General features: G+C 44.5%; 1 protein-coding gene across 11 annotated transcripts in view; it reads right to left on the reverse strand.

Annotated features, from left to right (window-relative positions):
- Nucleotides 1-1,347: 1,347 nt before the first annotated feature.
- The window catches only part of myo9aa (myosin IXAa), a 76,114-nt gene continuing 57,793 nt past the window's right edge, over nt 1,348-19,668 (reverse strand). For 3 of the 11 annotated variants that reach the window (XM_076155403.1, XM_076155404.1, XM_076155401.1), the window contains 28 exons: nt 18,035-18,110; nt 16,718-16,855; nt 16,196-16,235; nt 15,972-16,094; nt 14,745-14,825; nt 14,489-14,599; nt 13,424-13,546; nt 12,712-12,861; nt 12,034-12,335; nt 10,130-11,920; nt 9,946-10,036; nt 9,541-9,756; nt 8,601-8,698; nt 8,355-8,482; nt 8,026-8,249; nt 7,813-7,929; nt 7,433-7,621; nt 6,688-6,738; nt 6,411-6,522; nt 5,617-5,678; nt 5,249-5,441; nt 5,042-5,170; nt 4,838-4,943; nt 4,601-4,732; nt 4,351-4,474; nt 3,223-3,431; nt 2,964-3,106; nt 1,348-2,783 (listed from right to left, as the gene is read on the reverse strand). In XM_076155403.1, coding sequence (XP_076011518.1) covers nt 2,314-2,783; nt 2,964-3,106; nt 3,223-3,431; nt 4,351-4,474; nt 4,601-4,732; nt 4,838-4,943; nt 5,042-5,170; nt 5,249-5,441; nt 5,617-5,678; nt 6,411-6,522; nt 6,688-6,738; nt 7,433-7,621; nt 7,813-7,929; nt 8,026-8,249; nt 8,355-8,482; nt 8,601-8,698; nt 9,541-9,756; nt 9,946-10,036; nt 10,130-11,920; nt 12,034-12,335; nt 12,712-12,861; nt 13,424-13,546; nt 14,489-14,599; nt 14,745-14,825; nt 15,972-16,094; nt 16,196-16,235; nt 16,718-16,855; nt 18,035-18,110 — 5,729 coding nt within the window. In that variant the 3' untranslated portion in view covers nt 1,348-2,313. Of the gene's footprint in view, nt 2,784-2,963; nt 3,107-3,222; nt 3,432-4,350; nt 4,475-4,600; nt 4,733-4,837; nt 4,944-5,041; nt 5,171-5,248; nt 5,442-5,616; nt 5,679-6,410; nt 6,523-6,687; nt 6,739-7,432; nt 7,622-7,812; nt 7,930-8,025; nt 8,250-8,354; nt 8,483-8,600; nt 8,699-9,540; nt 9,757-9,945; nt 10,037-10,129; nt 11,921-12,033; nt 12,336-12,711; nt 12,862-13,423; nt 13,547-14,488; nt 14,600-14,744; nt 14,826-15,971; nt 16,095-16,195; nt 16,236-16,717; nt 16,856-18,034; nt 18,111-18,778; nt 18,827-19,668 lie in introns of all 11 variants that reach the window. The other 8 variants (XM_076155402.1, XM_076155397.1, XM_076155400.1 and 5 more) reach the window with 7 other exon arrangements.

Raw genomic sequence — 19,668 nt, forward strand, 5'->3', positions numbered from 1 at the left:
ATATCAAATCTAAATACTGGCAGCTGCGGGTGCAAGAATTTTACCATAAAAAATGTGATGCAAACATGAAAGATATGGTATGGATGCCACACAATTTGAATTATTGTACATTTTAAGGTTTAAAACTTCCACTTACCAGTAAATCACAGTGAATAGAAGAGGATTAGATGGAAAAACAATACACTCTCATTGTCTATGGTATTTACATGAATTTATGCTTAATTTAGATTAAATCCCATACTGATAACCATCACACCGTGTGGGTGCATACTATACCTTCATCCAACAGGACAAAGAGGCAGGAGCTTGTGTATCTCGCATCATATCCAGGAAGAAGGCTGCTGGTTCTCAAGATGTCTAGTATCGATATTCATACATGAAAACTCTGCTTATCAAAGGTATTGATGAGAGCTACTATATGTGCTTTTATGATACTGTATAAGCTGCCTTAAAGGGTGTTGGAGCTCACCTGTATATTTTCAATGCAACATTTTATAAACATCATAGAAACACAGCAAAGCAGTGTTGTCGACACCTTCACCATGAGATTCCATGTGTTGATTCACAAAAACTTTCATGATACTTAAAAATACTGGTAAAAACTCACACGTGTTCATATATTTTTTTTCATATTTTTACCGAATCAATGCACAAAACCAACAAGTTCCTTTTCAATTTGTTGTATTGACTGGCTTCAGAAAGGTATTGTATTGGATGAATTGACATCAATCAAATCATTGTAGGCAGGAGAAAGTAATATTCACGCCAAGGTTTTAAGAGTTTAGTGCAGGGTCACAGCCATAGCACGGATCATACAATACGATGCTGAGTGTACGCATTTATTCCATATTTTGGCATTGTTATGGCTGAGAGAATGTTATGTGAGTGGGTATACTCTGTAGGTTTTATTTATCTGATTGTCTGGCTTGAGGCTGGTTTGAGACAGTACTGTCCCACCGGGTGGCGCTGCTGTCTTAACAGGACTGTTAGGTTTGTAATACTACATCCATTTATCCATTTATCCATTTAAAACACACTGTGTTTATCCAAATGCCTCACAAACTTTACCAATCATCTACCTCCATCATAAACCATCATGTTTCATTATTCTGAGCGTTATACTGTTTACACTGAGAATTGACTGATTCATGGGTACCTTGAAGGGCACAATACTGCCCCCTAACTGCCAACATGCCAAACAGAATTGACCCAATGCTCATGACATGCTTGTGCAAGTTGCATTTTTGTTCCGCCCCTCCCATGTTCTTCTCTACTGGCTAAGGACTTTTTAACAACAACAACATGGACATATGTAATGGTGCTCATTAATAAAGACAAAACACAGGATGAGTTTATGTTCTTGCATGGTTGCTATTGAGCAAACACTGAAAGATGGGGGTTGGGGCTAACAATAGGTCTCAAGAATAGAATGGCATTTTGTCCACTATACTGTACATATTGAACTTTACTGTACATTACAATTGTATGGCTGTTAAGCAGTGAATGCAGTTATTTTTTTTACACAAATACAACATTCTTTCAAACATCCCAACATTCTGGGATCCCCTGGGCTGGACAACACACCAGCTAACTTGGTCCCTTTGATGGCGGTATTTCCCTCTTAAGGGGGAAAAAAAAAGCAGCACAAGCTTAAAACACATCAAGTGGTTTTCTCACTCACACACATACAGTCATGCATGAGCGCAGGGCCCACACACACGCACACATAGATGAGCCACCGCCCAAATCCGTACATCTGATAAATATCTGACTTCAACTACCCAGCATAGACTGGTGTTCCGGCTTTGTACAGTATTTATACCTGTTTATTATAAAGAATTATAGATTTGTGACATTAAAATTCATTAAATAAGCTGAAGGGAAAATAAATTTGTAATAACAACGCAACCACTGCTTACACTGTTATTAACTGTAAACTCATAAAGCAGCTAATGAATGTGAGCTTGTGTGTCCAAGTTCACACAGACTGCAACATCAGCGACACCATTGACTGGTTTCTGTCTTTTTTATCATCGTACACGGATCATTCCCCGATGCCGAGTGGTCTTCCGCATTTTCTGACATTCCCTTTTCTCTGTTCTGCTGTTCAACAAGTCTCCTCTTGACATTGCCAAGGCACTGTGAGAGCTATACACGGCACTTGAGGACAATTTTTTTGCATATTGCAACGACAAAAGGCTAAGCAGGAGGGTTTAGAGGAGGGGAGACAAACACATTATCTCCCAGTTGAGAACATTTACTGTATAACTGCCAGAGAGTTGGATAGGGAGTGCTTTGGTGTCCCACTGTCCTTCATACCATGAACTCATTACTTCCGTATACCACCAGCTGCGATATATCTGTTGGATCCCTGCTGTGGCCACCGCCATCTCTGGAGTGCCTCAGGGTTGAATGCTTGGCCCCCTTGAGTTTCTGTTTGCCCTTCTCTGGATTGAAGGTCCCTCGGCTGGTAAACTGGGGCCTTTCGTCATAGGTGCCTTCCTGCTCTGCTGTAGGGCTGCCGTCTATGCTATCAGAGCGAGGGGACACATTCAGGGCCTGAGACTGTGTTGAACACGTGCCTACCGGGGGAGACTTTGACTGGAGGCGAAAGCGCCTGCCGGTGGCAGAGGATAATGGATGGAAGTGTGATGAGGAGGAATAGGAGGAAGCGCTGCAACAGGAGTCCACAGAGTCCAGGGAGTCCGGCTGACGTCGGACGGCGTGGCGTCTTGGACTTTTTGATTTTGGGGGCCAGGGTGAAGCCAGCGCTGGACTCCTCTCTGCAAGGAAATGTAAGGATATGGAGAATTAGAAGTGCAGCTAATGAAAGAAAAAATACAGTAACATTTTCTTTTTCTTTCTTTGCATACTGATTACATGTTTCTCTAAGCAATGTTTTAATACAAAGGGACCGTATGGCAAACAGGATTAATGAGTTATTCTGGTGTATTTTGAGCTACCAGAGAAGTCAGAAGTGGTTCCCTCAGAGTCCACATTGAGGTTCTCAGAGCTGTCGGCTGTGCCAATGGAGGCCTCGGACTCCAGGGTCTCATCATCTGATGCTCGTGGCTCCAGGCTCAACATCTCAAATGTCAGCTCCTCTCTGAAGAGACAAACACCATCCAGGTCAAGACATTATCATTCAGCTTTACAGCCTTGACTCGACTTTACAGCACATGTGACATTTGCAGATAATTTTAAGTGTATCAATACACTTACTTCTCTTTCTGCAGGTTTTCAATTTGCTCAGTCAACACTCTCTCTTCCTGCTGCATGGCTGCCTGTTGATTGTCTGATATTTCTGCAAAGGGACTGGGTGGCTCCTCTCCCCCACTCTCCTCTATTACAGTGTCCGTCAAAGATGGCAGCCGTGGACTAACTGGCGGCGATGGTGTTTGGTAGCCTAGTCTGCGTACGTGGCCTTTGCCCTGGGAAACACGTGAAGGAAGCTGTAACCATCTCACTTAAGGAAAACATTTGTTCCCATAAATGAAAGCAGTTGACAAGCATTACAGGAACACAACATCTTTATTCACATTTCAGCACATTTAACAAACTACACTCACACATTTAGCACAATGACACATATAACTTTACCTTTTTAGCTGCACTTTTTAGCGGCTGTGTAGTGCACAAGTGAGAAGCAAAGAAAATAGTCCAGTCAGGTTCTATTTTCATATTAGACGTAGTATTGTAATATCAAATCCATCTAATTCTATTCCATTACTGTGTCGAGTGAAGCTAGTAGTAACATATTAGGTTAAACCTCACAAATCAAAACTATTTGCTTACCTAGCTTTCGTTTCGATTTATCAAGAGAAAAGTTAAATAAGATTGATAACTCTAACAAAACACAAAACCCTCTTGTGTTTGAGCTGAAAACAGAGCTCACCAGCACATACAGTAATATGCTGGCAGTGTGCAATATGTGTCAATTTTACTCCACACAGCATCTACATTTATCATGAGCAGATAAATGAGTCGTATGCGGATGCTAGCAACACAATGCACAACTTGACAATTACAGAATGCAGCCAGACAAAGAGGAGGAAATGGGATGAAGGATGAAGCAAAGACAGTGGAATTGTGACTCAATCTGGGGATGGAGAAGCCGCATGTAACATTATTAGAGACTACATGTGCGTATATACATACCATAATGCTGACAAACCTAACAGCTATTAGTACAGGTTTCTGGGTAAAGGAAAGGACAGGTTAGGGAGCAGATAAACAGCTTAGGAAGGAGGAAATCAAGGGGTGGTGAAGTAGAAGAGGAGTTTTTAGGAGGGCTAGTGAAATTTAGTTACGAAAAGAAAACGTTAGCATGATAACGGTTGAATGACTCACCATTGACCTTCGGATGAGGGTCAGTCTGCATTTGGCCTTATTCTCGGCAAACTCCAGTGTACTGATGTCCTTTAGCCTGACTCTGTACTTATTCATCTGTTCGCCAATAATAACCTCTACACACCTGTGAGGAAGCAGCCAGAGGCAAAGTCACAATCCAACTCAAACATTCCCACACAGCCTCATTTCTTCAGTTAGCTTCCCACATGTTCCTCAAGTCAAAGTTAAACCAGATGATAAGGTTTCTTACGCTGTGGTCTTGCCAATGTCCTGCACACTCTGCAGCGGGTCGATGGTGTCAGGACAGCGCAGGATACAGGGTGCAAACACTATGGCCAAGGCGTTAGCCGACATACGGTTGGTGTCCTCTTGCAAGGCAACCCTGAAAGCATGAATGCTGAATTAGAAAAACCTGTGGGAAAGGAACTTAAAGTGGTCATGCGTTAATCCTGTACAAAGCATTTATTGAGAGCTGATTTGTGATTACCCCACGAGATGAAATATGAGACGTTCCAGGGTGTTAAGGTGAGTTCTGCTTAACTGGTCGATAACTGAGTACACCGCTCGGATCATTTCCTTTTTATCCTTCAAAGCTGGAAAAACATCCCCACAAGAAAAAACAGACCGTTTACCGTTTACAGTGCAGCGGTGCATGATAATACTGTGGACTGAGTGCAAGTGAGAAGCTTACCCATAAGGCGTATAAACTCCTCATACAGCTCAAAGGTCATCAGAGGATTAGGCAGATCTCTCAGCCATTGCTTGAAAACACTCGCAATGACATGGATGTTGTAGTCATCCAGATTCACGCTGTCCACGTCTGTGAGGCCAAAAAAACTTTTTAAATTAATATCACTTATATATTACTTAAACCAACAAACAGCCTGCTAACTCTTACCTGTGTCAAGTCCTTGCTTGAGTTCTTTAATCTTATTGGTGGAACCAGATTTTCTGTAGATCCCCTCAGTGTAGAGGCCGTGCATCTCGATGTAGTTGATCAATTTCTCCACAACTAGGGGCACCGTCCTCTCATCATTGGTCAGACGGGAAACTTCCACTCCAAACTGCCTGGAGGAAAGCTCTGGATCGAACTGTTCGCGGAAACAAACACACACATACATGGAGTAGATTGCAAACACAAACTGCAGCAAAACAAACTCAGCTTGTTGTTTGGAAGAGCTTTTCTGTCAGTGTATTAGGTTTCCAATTTGGTGGACCTACACTTACAAAATTAATGTCATGGGATGCACAACATGGCTGACTTACCTTCTTACTGCATTTATTGGTCGTCTTCTGGCAGCATTTTCTGTGGCAGGCGTACCGGCACACTGGAGAAACACAGCCAGAGAAACCAAACAGGTCATTCCCACTATCCACGGAAAGACAGTGCCTCCTCATTATTCAGCTTAAGGTTTGGACAAAGACGAATATTATCACTCTAGACACTGCTGGCCCGCCTGAAGACAACATCCTGAATGAGAAAAGGACAACTGTGTGGAGGGAGCTGTGGAGAAAAAAGCCGCAGACCCCATGAGTCCAGTTGAAAACAATCTGATTAGGGCTAAGGAGGGAGAGGAGGGCTGAAGAGGGAGAGAGAGAGAGGAGCGAGAGGAGGGCTAAGGAAAAAGAGAGAGGAGGGTGAGGAGAGAGGAGTCCACACAGCTCAGCCAGACTCTGTCCCAATTTCACTCTATAGACTAAGAACACTGTATATAGCGTGAACTAATCTGCATATCGTACTGTTCATTATCTATTTATTAACCATTATTTGTAAAATAAATAAATCTCATTGATAATTTGTGATTTTGTGAAGTGACCTGGTAGATAGTAAATGAAAGTGTGGACACCAGATGTGCCCAATTAAACTGGATCTCAATTTAACAGTGACACTGAGCACTTTGTCATTTTTTATACCACTTCCTGTCAAGAAAACTAAATCTTACAGATAAATACTTCACATATTGATTCATTGGCAAACCTTCAGTGTTATGTGTTAGTGACAAAACCCTTCCAGCATCCAGGGCTTTTCAAGGCCTTTGTCAGCCGTAATGCACACTCACATTTGCACACACAGGCACGGTCCATCATCCAAATGAGAGATGAGCAGTATTCACAGTATGTGGGGATGCTGTACTGTGTGGACTTGAAGATGTGGCCGTTATGCTCCTCCACCTGCAGTGAGCAAAGGAATGCAGATTGGTTTAGTGTAAACGTTCATCCACCTGTAGTATCTCTCTCTTTTTTTGATTTAGTTTCATTCGAAAAATGAATCTGATGTATTAAAGACGTGTTCTCTATCTCCTGTTCATGTACTTTAAACCAGAAAGAGAGACTCACAACATCGGTGTCCTTTTTCCTTCGTTTCTTGCGTTCAGTTTTGGGTACCTGCTGTCAGAAACGAGACAAAATGCAACATCAACAGTGCTGCACGACATCATATAACTCAGAGAGAAACTGCAAATTGCCAACCTGTGGTTACCAAATTGAATCTAGCTGTGATTTAAAACACATGATAATGTTAGAAAGCAAAATGCAGCAATTATAGTTGTTGTTGTGCCTGCAGTGCATTTCTATAATCCTCGCAGCGGCTTGTGGGTAGATCAGTCACACCATTCCAAGTCTTTTGCCAGCACAGTTTGTAGCTGAAGTGTGTTTGGCGTGTGTCCATGAAGCACCTGACTGTAAATATGCTTTAGACAGGATTTAGGGGGTTTAAGTTGTTTGGGTCACATGTTTGTGTTTTACAAAGTGCAGCAGCAGCACAAAACCACAACACACGGATTGATGGAGGTGACAAACCTGCATGTGTGTGAGCCAAATGCACTGTGATGCAGGTTGTTTTAGGTTCAACGTCTTGATTTAGCTATACCTACTTGGATGTTTAGCACAATCACACATCAATTAAATTCAAATTAAAAAAAAATCTAATAATAATTCAAATTTCACAGGCCTGTTATTTTATATTTATGTGTATTCTGGAAAAGACGAAGGGCTAAGATCCAAAACAATAACACAGGAAAAGACGACCACAGAGTTTCTTTGCTTTCACTCTGTGGATCAGTCGTCACTGCCCTGCCATTACCCTGCTGAGTGTGCTGTCCAGAGGCTTGTACTCCGTCATGAACTCATCCAGGAAGACCTTGAAGGTGTTGACCCACACTTTGACCGGCGACTCGCTCCAGTCCCTCTGCTCCTGTCGCATGGTTTTCTCCAGGATGTGCTCAAACAGGGCGTGGAGGTCCTTGTAGCGGATACTCTTACCATCGTCCATCTGGGAAGGACAATGTGGGGTCACAGGATGGAAAAGGGCTGAGAGGGCTACTTTATCCAACTTTTAGATTTTTACTCCAACACATTATCTATCTATCTATCTATCTATCTATCTATCTATCTATCTATCTATCTGTAATACTCTTGTAGATGTTTGCTATCAATACAAATAACATGCTGCCTGTCACTCACTGCCAATGCTGTGGAGTAGGAGTTGAAGATGTTTAACCGGAATTCCTTCAGAGCCTTTTTGAAGACGACGTCCACCATGGTGTCCTTCTTATTGTCCTCTGTCTCCAAGTCATTGATCTAAATTTACAAGACAGCAAAAACAGTTTAGCCAATATGTTAAAACAAATGTAATCTTGTCATAATCATGGGCAGAGTGTGTGTACATGTGCACACCTTCTTCATAAGAAAGTCGTTCATGCTCCTGTAGTCATTGGTGCAGGTGAGGATCTGCAGTGAGTCATTCTGCCACTGTGCAGCTTCCAGAGCCGCACTGCTGATCTTAACGCTGCGTCTCCGCTTCACCTTAGGCGAGGGCTCCTTGTTTTCCTTTGATTCTCTGGAGCCTCGATCCAATGTCAGATCGGGGCTGCGGGTGGGCGACATGTTTTCCTGACCTGCTGCATGACATAGAACAGGAAAACCAAGATATAAAAAACCCCTGAGAGATTTGAATGTACTTCTGGTGAATACAAAGACTGAGCAGTTATTTTTGGATAGCACACCTTCTCCCAGCAGGGGGCCAGTTTCGCCATTGTCTCCATCCAGGGAATCAGCCCCACAAATCAGCTTCTCTCTGGTCTTCTTCTCTCCATACTTGGTCTTGCCCCAGAAACGCATCCTACCACGAACCCTGTACCAAGTTCCAGACATTTTATGGTTTTTGTGAATTGTGATTTGAAGGCAGACAAAGGCTGAAGGCTGACAAAATCTCTGCCTGTCCTAGCAGTGCTGCGGCTGAAGAAACCAACCTTCCATCTTGTGAATTCTTGCGCAGAGTGTCCTCTTTGACCAAATCCCCTGACGACATCGCTTTGAGCATCTTCTTTTGCTCCACAGATCTTGAAGGCTGGAAGATCATTGGGTTGAATGAGTCAAAACACTGAAGAAATGAGGACAATCCTGTCTATTATTACATTGTTCGATCAAGTCTACTGCATAACTTGAGGACCTGTTCAAGACACTAGATGGCAGCAAAGCTTCAGTCAAAGAAACTGTATCAACACCTGCTGTGGTCATGTTGTACAAAAGATTGCAGTGAATACACATTTCATTTCTCAAGAAAAGAGGTGTAGCTGTTAAGGAAAAGAAAAGATTTGTTAAATATAAAAAGGTCAACAGTGATTTCACAAGAATTCCCAGGGGGCGGTTCACATGCTGTGCTGAGGCTATAGGAGAGGAAATACAACTAACTGGCAAGCAAAAGAGTGTTAATTGACCAAAGAAGAAGAAACAGCTCTCTGACAGCTGTGAGAGAAAGAGAAGAACAGCTAAACCATGTTAGAAAAGGTCAAAGGGTTCATGATGGTGAACAATGTTGTAATGGAAGACACATTTTGGGAAGTGTCCCGCACCAACCATGCTGCTGTAAGTCAGCGTTTACTGTTGATATTTTTCAAAACAAACTAATATATTGATACCTGATATATCAGGCTTTTGGTTGTTTACATGTTGCATTAAATGACAAGAATCATGCCTAGAAAAAACTATTTGAATGGTTGCATTGAGGATTGATTCAAAATCTGTCTTCCAGCCTTACAGCACCGTGACAAACATTTTAGAAAATAGATCTCTGATGCTCTTTTTACGTCAGAGGAGAAGTCTCTGCAGAGGGGTTAAAGCCGTGTTAGAAAGATGCCGTGGCTAAGAAACCTAGAGTGGGGGGGGGGGGCATTGTTTGGTGCCCGTTACCATGTCAGAGTCACTGAAACAGGATTCTTCTAAGCCGGACTCAGCCGTGCTCTGCTTGGAGAGGGGTAGTGTGTAATGACGGGGGCCGGGGGAGCTGTCGCCTTCGTAGCCGTCCTCATCGGTATCGCCCTCAGTGGAGAGGAGGGGGGCACGGGTGAGGAAATCGGAGCGGGTCCGCGCCATTCGGGCTTTCTTTTTGTGGCCCAATCTGCCAACCTGGAGTTCACCAGAAGTAACAACAGGTTCAAAAGTGAAGAGGAGTCTGCAGTGACCTGTGATCAGCTTGAGGGCAGTTACTCCTTTACGTCCTCCATTCATTCACAATACACAAAGGCACTCATGTAACCTGCAAACAGATGTTATATGAATATTAACTGAAAGAAAACACAGAGGGAGATGACTCACTTCTCTTGCTTTTGTTCCTTTTGAAGGCTTGGAAGACGGCGGTGCCTCTCTGGGGACGACTACAGGTGTCTCATGAGCACCACTGTCAAACCTGAAGGACAAATAATAAAGACGAGCACACAAGGGAAACCATTAGAGAATAACTACATAGAAGAGGATCACAGCATTTAAATTCAATACTCACTTTTCAAACGTGACTTTATCCTTTGGTGAGAAGAAGATGTTGCCAGACTTGTCTGACATCCCGACTGTGGCGCCTTGATTAGTGTGCGTCTTCTTGCCGGGTGCCCTTGCTCTGATTATGCCTCCATCTCTGGATTCTAAGGTGAGTTTGGGTGCCCAGCCCTCAGCCACAGGCCTGCTGCCCTTCATCCTCTCTCTGGGAGCAGAGGAGGGTAGAGGAGCCTGCCGGGGAGGAGGGGCAATGCCCTTGACGTCACCCTTGGGGAGAGAGGTGGGTAATGGGGCAGTGGAGTCTGACTGGCTTCTTGTGTGAGGAGCTAATTGCAACGCTCTGTCAATCAGCAGGGAGCTGGGTCTAAGGGGCTTCATGGAGGTGGCGGCCTCAGCAGCAGCAGCCTGTGCTCCACTTGCTCCCCCCTGCCTGCTCTGCTGTATCCTGTGCAGGGCTTCTCCTCTGTGTTTCTCAAACATCTCTCTCTCACTCTGAGCAAAGACAAGGCGTTGGCGCTCCAGCACCTCCTTCTGTTGTCTTATCTGCTCCATCATCTCCCTCTCATTCTGCTGCTGCTGGTTACGCTGCCTCTCCTCCTTCTCTTCATTCAATCGCACCAGCTTCTCTATGACAGCCTGGTCAGCCACAGGCACAGAGGTGGGGACAGAGACAGGAACCCGAGGCACGGTAGCTGGGCCTGGCTGCTGTGGTGATGGTGTCAGCTCCCCTGTCTGAGCTGCTGAATCTCGCCACTCTACAGGGGACCGCATCATGTCGCTCAGCTCCTGGCTGAGTGGAGTTTCTTTCTGCATACTGATGACCACCACAACAGGTCGACGGATTGACTCCTGCCTTTCTTTGACAGGCTTGGTAATGGCAGTGGCTGATGTGGTGCTTGTGGAAACGGTTGCCTCTGTCTGCTGTCGAGCCTCTTCAGCCAGACTGTGGCCTCCAGTGAAGGAGCTGCCCTCACTAGCAGGGACATAAAAGGTCGGGAGGTAGTTTTCAATTTTGGGCGGATGTGTTGGAGATGAGGGTGCCAGTTCCACTTTGGGTTGACCGTGGCCGCCTGGGTAGGAAAAAGCATCCAACTCCCCAGTTTTCTGTAGATCATCAGTGTGTAGTCTTGTTGATGAAACCTTCATACCAGGCTCCAGGGCTGGAGGAGAGCAGAGGTCCTCACTGTCAGTCACCTCCTCTAGAGCTTTAGGCGGCTCTTCATCCATACTCAGGAGCTCAAAGCTGCCTTTGGAGCTCTGGCTATCAGGTGTACCCTGGGGTGAACGCAAAGGTGGGGTGACAGGGGGCACCAGCTCTGCAGACCAACGCCTCTCCTCAGATGGAGACATAGCCCCGCTGCTGTTCGCCCGAACCTTGAGAAGCTCCAGGCTGAACTTAGCCTGTTCCAGTTCTCTCATCCTCCTGCTCTCCCTCTTGGCCCTGGTGGCTTTCTGGCTGAGCTCATCTACAGTTCTGTTCCTCTCTCTCACCACCACTGTGGGCGTTGCAACTGAGGCAGGCGCTTCAGAGGACGCTTTGGAGGAGCTCTCTGTGGACCTGCCATGTAAAGAGTCATCTTTTCTTACTCCTTCCTCTTTATGTGCTCCCTCGAGCCTGCTGAGCACGTGCCGGCTCCTTTCCCTTTCTTCGTAGGAACGGTCCTCCCATCTGCTGAGGTCCAGCCCCATGATTCTCTCCTCCTCCTCTTCTGGTGAGAGACTCACCTGGCCGTTCTGTAGCTGAAGCAGCTTGGCCTGCTGCTCTTTCTCTGTCAGTTTTTGTTCTCTCAGTTTGATGAATCTGTAAATTGAGACGTCATGATGAGTTTTTTAAAAACTGTTTGCATTTGTAAAACTCATTACATATATGCCAGAATTATAATTAACAACATACAGTAAGATGCCGTATCTTACCTCTGCCTGGCTAGATAGCCTTTGATTATCGCCTGAAGTTGTATGACAGCGTCGTACAGATGCAGGTAGACTTCTCTGGCTTGATGACAGCGCCAGGCTGTCTGAATAACCAGCGCTGCCATGCACCGCCTCCGGAGCCACAGCTTCCATGCTCTCTGGAGCACCACAGCAGCTTCCCTCCACTGCCTGAACCTCTGGCGCTGCCTGTAACCCCTCCAGTACGTCTGCAGACACACAGCTGCCCCCTCCGGCACACACGGGTCATAGTCCTCAGATCTGGGCCGGTACACACGCCACCATTGCTGCAAAGAGTAAATAATGATGATGATGAGTAATTATTGTGATGATACTACGATGTTCTGTCTTTTTATAAGCAACCAGAGCATGTTCATGAATTATAGCAATCCCATCTCAATAGTTGATACGACCTCAAATTAATAATAAACAGCCATACTATTATTAAATACTATTATTAAACTCTGGGAATCTTTAATTTCACATTTGGAATATTAAATAAATACACAGCGATGAAAGAGTTGAAGGCTGAAAGTGCCAGAATAAAAAAACAAAACAAGCATCACACTAAGAAGTGTAGAAAAGACTGAAGCAGGAAAAGACAAATGTTAAGTAGACAAATACAGTAACATTAATACAAACTAATGCAATGAGAATCTGTACCTGGATGCAGAGTGAAGCTTCTCTCATCCTGACAAACTGCTTTCTCTCCAGTTTGGCCCTGAAGCGCTGCTGCAGCATGACGATGACCCGCAGAACTTCCCTGTGAAGCACGGCCTGTAGCCGCTGACGCTCAGCCTCCCGCAGGAACACCTTAAGGAGGGACCGTGATGAGTAAGGAGGCGGTAACGCACACACAGACACACACTGAAGCGTGGGCTGGCTGCGCACAAAGAGATACAGTATACTTTGCACACACATCCATTCAAAGCACATACACACTCAGAAACAACAGAAATCCCTGGTCACAAGGAATGTCAGGTATGATCCTCTAATCATATAGACACACACACACACACACCAATATGGGCGCTGTCTTGATTACATCTTCTGGGTCAGGGACAGGATGAAGTCATATTAGGGTTTTCCACAAACAAGTTATTTTCCTGTCTCTACCACTCTGTTTTCAGTCAGAGTCATTGCAGTTTCATAAATACCTCATGCTTGAGCTTTTATGGCTGTGCAACTACAGTAATGGAAAGATTTTATATGAATAAATACATATGAATATATAAATATAATTATAAATATCTATTCATATTTAAGCATATTTGTTATCGCAGAAAACCTTGGACTGTCCGATCCTATTATCTCTTATTTATTGATCTTTTGCTTTGGAATACAGAAAGATGAGGTCAATAAGGTCAATAAATACCATCGTCTTGCCAACTTGGTACCCGTCTGGTTCCAGGTCTTGCTGATCCAGATACTCCTGGATGCCCTCCCGCGTGGCCCTGGTGAACTCTGGGAGCAGCACACGGAAGTGACGGACAAAATCCTACCAAGAGATAGGGTGTGGTTATCAAACTATGATAGGGAGTATAACCCAATAAAATGTACTCATCTTAATATTATTCGTATACCAGTATACAGTTAACAAACTGACAGCGAATCTACACATTGTGGCCCTGGTTTTGAAATCTAAATCTCGACAGGCAGAAGGATGTGGAGGAGCCTCCTGAGCAGAAACACAGGTTGAAAAACACTGAGAGGCCACATGTGGTTTCAGGTGAAGTCCACGGCGTCCATATTTGCAGGGGATTGAACATCATGACATAAATATGCTGGACTCCCACACTCCTTCAACTGAGGCCTATTGTCTGAATCCAATACACTCTGCACCCTGGTTCTGCAGGGGGTGGAGAGGGAAACAGATGCTGTGTTTATACAATTACAAGCATTGGGAGTGTTTCAGGGAGCCGAGGACAATGAAGAGGCTCTGTACTGAAAACCCGAAATGGAACACAGTGAAGTCCTCAAACGTGACACCATGCCAAAGACATTTCTCATTAGTGTTGACCGCAGCGCTAAATATGTTTGGATATTTTCTGGTAATTGAGGACGTCTGAGGCTAAAAGGATCTGAGCTCATAGATGAAAATGGCTATAGATATAATGAGGTTTGTGTCGATGGAGGCTACGGTAATAAACGAGTACAGTGATCTAATCTTTGTCTTACATCTTGGCATGAAAAGATGTATGGCATGAATGAACAAGCAAGACCACAAAATGGAAATAAATACAAGGAAAACTTCCAAACGTTCTCTATGCAAACTCCCACTTTTATTAGTCATAAAGCTTTTCTCACAGGGTTGATGTAACTCTGACAATAGCTAGATGGCTGCCACATCACATCTCCCATAGTGCCCTGTTGACATGTCACAACAATTTTTTGTGCTACACTGAGGTGAGGGGAGGAGGTGTGAGGACGTGTGTGTTACCTTAAAGCTATACTTGATGTTGTAGCCTGATTGTCGGATGCGCACAGTCTCCAGCATTCCTGTGTAACGTAGCTGCCTCAGCACCAACGTGTCGTTGAAACGTAACGGCAGCTGAGGAGGAGAAAGTGGGAGAGAAATGAAGTGAAATGGAGGTGAGAGAGACAACTGGGCGAGTTTATTGTTTCTGAAAAGGTCGAAGAAGAAGAATGAAAATGGTTTAAAATAACAACACCAGAAGAGTGTGAGAGCACTGTACCTTGTCAGCATTGGAGCGGATACACTTGACAAAATAAGGCTCAGACTGACCCAATGTCTCCATTAGCTTGTTGAGAGAGGCCTACAGAATCGAGACACAACAACACATTCATCTCAACACAAAGCTGGATAAGAATAATGCAGGCAGGAGTATGAATAAGTATTATTCCATATTTATTTAATTATTAGTGATGCTTGAACCACAAAAGTCTGAAATATGCATATATTATGTGTGTTTCTATGTGCGTGTAAACACATGCACATCTGTGTCAGGATGTGTGAGATAATTCAGTGGCGAAAGAAATTCCCTCTCCTCCTCCTCTCTGGGATATTAAAGCAATCAGCACAACACAGGATGTGGGAAGTGAAGTCATCCACACACACTGGGGCCATGGCCGCCTGCCACAGGGGCTTCAGCACTCATTTCCACCACCCAGGGGGAGGGGAGGGGTGAGAGCAGCACCCACTTCAGTGTGGTGCCAGAGAGACGTTCATGTTTCTTATATTAAGCCAATACAAAAATGCAGAATAATAATTCAAGTGCAGCATGTAACTATTTTCTAGAATTTGCTGAAGTCATCATTGGATCCTGTTAGTAATCCATAGATTCGGTGCTCTGTGAAAAATGTCATGTGTCTGTAGCGCCCTCTACTGATGAAATCTGATTTGGGGAAAGCCTTTGAGAGTTTGACAGTTTAAAATGTGCCTCCAGTTTTCAGTCGTTATGGTGGCTTCACACTGGGTGAGTTAATTTTGGGTGTGTATGATCAGTTTTCACTGTCTTCTGCTACAAGGACAAGAATTGAGAATTCAAAGTGGGTGTGGTAGATCTGAGAAATTTGTGACATTTTCTCACCAAATTGCAGAAATAAAGTCATGAATGTAAGACCTCACTGGGTGAGTGTGAGAACTACATAAAAGACTTTGCATGTTAACACATGCAAGAAAGAAACAAAGAACCTGGTCATTCGAGGTTACGAGCAAGTGGAGGAGTGGAAGAAGAGGAATGGTTCCACTTTACGATCCATGCCTTGTTTTTGTCATATTCACACATCTACAGCTGGAAGGAGTTTCCTAAGCCAGGATCATGTCATTTTTATGGTGAGAGTATAGAATGGCAAACCGCAGTGTGTGTGTGTGTGTGTGTGTGTGTGTGTGTGTGTGTGTGGGTGGGTGGGTGTGCGTGTGTGTGCGTGCGTGCTTGTGTGTGTGTGTGAGAGACAGAGACCTGGAACTGTGCGCTGATGCTGGGTGGCTTCTTCTTCTTGTGCAGGTGAAGCAGTGACTTGGTGATGCGGTCGTGCAGCGTCAGGTTGCTGAGGTACTTGAGGGACTTGACATTCAGTAAGTGCTGTAGATATGAGGAGAGAATCAGCTGCCAGCCCCACAGCAGTTTGCATCAACACTGCATTAGCACGGCCTCTTCTCATTTAAAGCGATTATGTAACTTACCTTTGGAAGAACTGGCTTAGATTTGTAGTTTTTGTTCCTCCTGTTAAACAAAGACAAAGGACTGATCACAGCACAGACCAGCAGAGTATGACAGAGAATGTTATCATTTACTTTGCTCTTTCAGTCAACAGGTGGTATCCAAAGCGCAGCACCTTTTTACTGTGAGCGAAAACGCTTAACAAAGCATGGAATTCTTTCCAGGAATTCTTCCCAAGTGGGCCATATCTCTGAATAGAGTGAGACTTTATTCATCCCTGTGGACAAATGTTTTTCATTTGCACCTCTGCACTGACATTAGAGGTCAGGGTCACTTACAGAGCAGCGCACAATGGAGCTGGTGGGAATGCAGTGATTGCTGAAGGACAGTTCAGCAGGGCAGATGTTTACTGACACTGAATTTGAACCCTGATCTTTCTGGGACTCCAGGGCAATGAAAGCCCCAACAGCTGCTTAGATTTTAGTTTGCCGGCAAACAATGTGTGTTTTATGTGTTAGAGGATGGGGACGCATGTTGTTACTGACATGAGAATGTCGTGGGCTCTTTCCAGGAGTTTGCTGCTGGTGGAGTTGACAAAGATGCCGTCTTCCTCTGTGGTGCTGCTGGATGATAAGCAGCTCTGTCGACCCACACGTCCGTTCCAGCCAAGTGCCGGAGAACCCCTTCACACAAACACACACGCACAAACACACACAGATGCAAAAATGATTTAATACCAAACATACAATTGTAAGTGATCAGAGAGGGCTGTAATCCTCTTACCCTGTTCCTGCAGTGGGGGTGGACTATGTGTGTCTGCAGACGGTCATTGATGTATTTTGTGAATTCAGTATAGATTTCACTCTATAATTAATTTCACAAAATGAATATTTTTTGTAATTTTATGAAGGGGGAACTGTGACCAACAGGGGCAGTAGTTGTGGGGTTGTGAGTCTATGGAATTTGGCAAAGTTTCCCAGAGCCACACAGGGATAAAACCTCAGGCCTCAAGGTAAACACCAAGCACCTCGCTCAAACACAGCGGTCAGGTCATGGTTACAACCATTGACCAATATAAACTACAGAGCGAGAGGAGAGGAGAGGAGAGGAGAGGAGAGGAGAGGAGAGGAGGTGGGTTTGAAACTTTTCCTCTGTTGAATTATAAGAATGTTTAAATGTACTTGATCTCAGACAGATTCCATTTCAACACTGGCATCATCAAATGATTAGACTAGACTTTTGATAGAACAGCAGGCAATACAGGCCCAAGGCACAAATGACGTGTTTACATGCGTGTATAAATGTTGACCTATTCAGGAGAACTTCACACCACCCAGTCTGCCGTGATGGTACAACGTGGCTGTGTGGTGACAGTTTATCTGACTGTAGTTTGTCTGAGCGTCCCCATAAAGCACTGCACTGTCCACTCTAGTGTCCAGCCGACAAGTACCCTGCCGGGACTGAATATTTATCGCTCCCTGGGCGCTCCTCTCTAATGCATAACTCTGACTTTACATCACAGAGGAAGCAGCTGCATGGGGTTCTTTTAGCATGCAGGGATGAGTTTGTGTCTGTGTGTGTGTGTGTGTGTGTGAGTGAGCTTGCAGGAGAGAGAGAGGCAGAGAGGGAGGGCAGAGGTTGCAAATCACATTAAGGGGGGCTTTTAACAGCTCCAGACTGAGCTCCTGTGTAACAAAAGCCGTTTTGTACGAGCCGCCTGTGCTACCAGTGGTGGCCGTGGGCTGCTAATCTCACAGTCCTTAGCTAATTGGACGAGGTGATGGAACAAAGGCTCTCTCCCTCATCTCTCTCATGTCTTGCATGTTATATTCAGCATCTCTGTGGTCAGCATGGAGACTTACCGTGGTGATTTCTCATTGATGGTGTTGCTCCCCTGCAGGTCTGACAGTGGAGCGCGTGGACTCTTTCGGCTCCCACCTGATCACCAACAGACAGAATGGCATCATGTGAGGGAACACACACACACACACACACACACACACACACACACACACACACACACAATTCCATCCCAAGCAAACAGAAAACACACTCCAAACACCATGTGACACACCAGTGTTATTGCAATGAGTGTTATGTGCCTTTTTGTGGTCGTTTGAATTTAGGTGATTTGACATTAAAACAAGAATGCGTGATGTTAATAGTGATGTTTCTTGTTAGTGTCAGTAGAACTATGGGAGTTATTTGGTTTAGTCTGGACTGTAGGGTTGGTTGAAAATTTACTCCATTATTAAAAATGAAATAATTCCAAACAGATTTTTTCCCGTAACAAATTAATTTATGAGGAAAAAGTCGACTCCATTTCAGATTTTTCACAGAAGCTGAACTAAAGCGGAGTTAGAAAGGTGATTATCAGAGGGACACCCAGACTGCTCTGCTCCAAACTATGATGGTTGGGATTTGGCAGTAGGGAATTTATGTCGCTGATAAGCCTACAGTTGCCAGAGGAAGTGATGTAATCTACACACCAGCATTCCAGCTGAGCCTACAGTCATTCAGTCACAGTGATGAGAAACGTACGACTCTACAGTATGTTGCTGTCCTGAAAGTGATCTGGTACAGCTTTCTCAAACGTAACAGTATACCGTTTTCAGTTTCATCACTTTGTGCAAAGATTTCACTTTCATCTGGGGCTGTGGGATGGTAGAGAACAAAACAGAAAGACACAAACACATTTGAGTTGCATAAAACGTGTGTGAGAAACCTAAACGTACACGCCTACTGGCATGTTCTGCACCACAAATAAAGCTGAAACGACCGCCCGTGAGCCAGTTAGTGTCCATAATATCAAAACATGTGTCCCAGCTCGTCCCTGTGGTCCTCAATCACCACCACCACCACCACCCTCCTTTTGATATTAGTGACAAGTAAAATTGGTGGGTTAAGACTGGAGCTGTGGTAAACAAGCAACGTCTCAACTACACCCACTGCATCATCAGACAGGATCTGACACGAAAGCATGGCTGTGGACTGTTATGGATGGAAACAAAAAGAATGTGATGGGACACCTGTGTGAGTGTTACGGTGTGCTTTCCTCAGGACCATAGTTAGTTGACAGAGCAATATAAGAGCTGGCCAACATTTAAGAGCTGTAAAATGTGCTTTGTTATCCCCGTGCAAAGAGACAGTGGGCAGCAGAGTGGTTCAAGCGTGCAAGTGAAGACTAAGACAAGACAAGACAAGACAAGACAAGACAACACAAGACAAGAAGAGAACATTCGCATGCAGGTGCATTGGAGAGGTGGGAGAGGGAGACAGAGGGAGTGGAGACCAACAAGCATCTAGTCTACAGAAAGTAAGAGCTGTGAACCTATGATGATGAAGACCCAATCACTAATTTGAGAGACATTATACTCAAAAAGATGTTAAAACTATGTCTCAGTATTTCTGGACACCCTCATCATTTTATTCTCTCTTGGCTAGACACTGGCTCGATGGTGTTGGTCAGCCTCGTCCCTGCAGTGTCCCGGCTTAT

The sequence above is a fragment of the Genypterus blacodes genome, unplaced genomic scaffold (genome assembly GCF_046128005.1).
Source record: "Genypterus blacodes isolate CSIRO-AG114 ecotype Tasmania unplaced genomic scaffold, CSIRO-AGI_Gbla_v1 ptg000067l_1, whole genome shotgun sequence".
Taxonomy (NCBI): domain Eukaryota; kingdom Metazoa; phylum Chordata; class Actinopteri; order Ophidiiformes; family Ophidiidae; genus Genypterus; species Genypterus blacodes.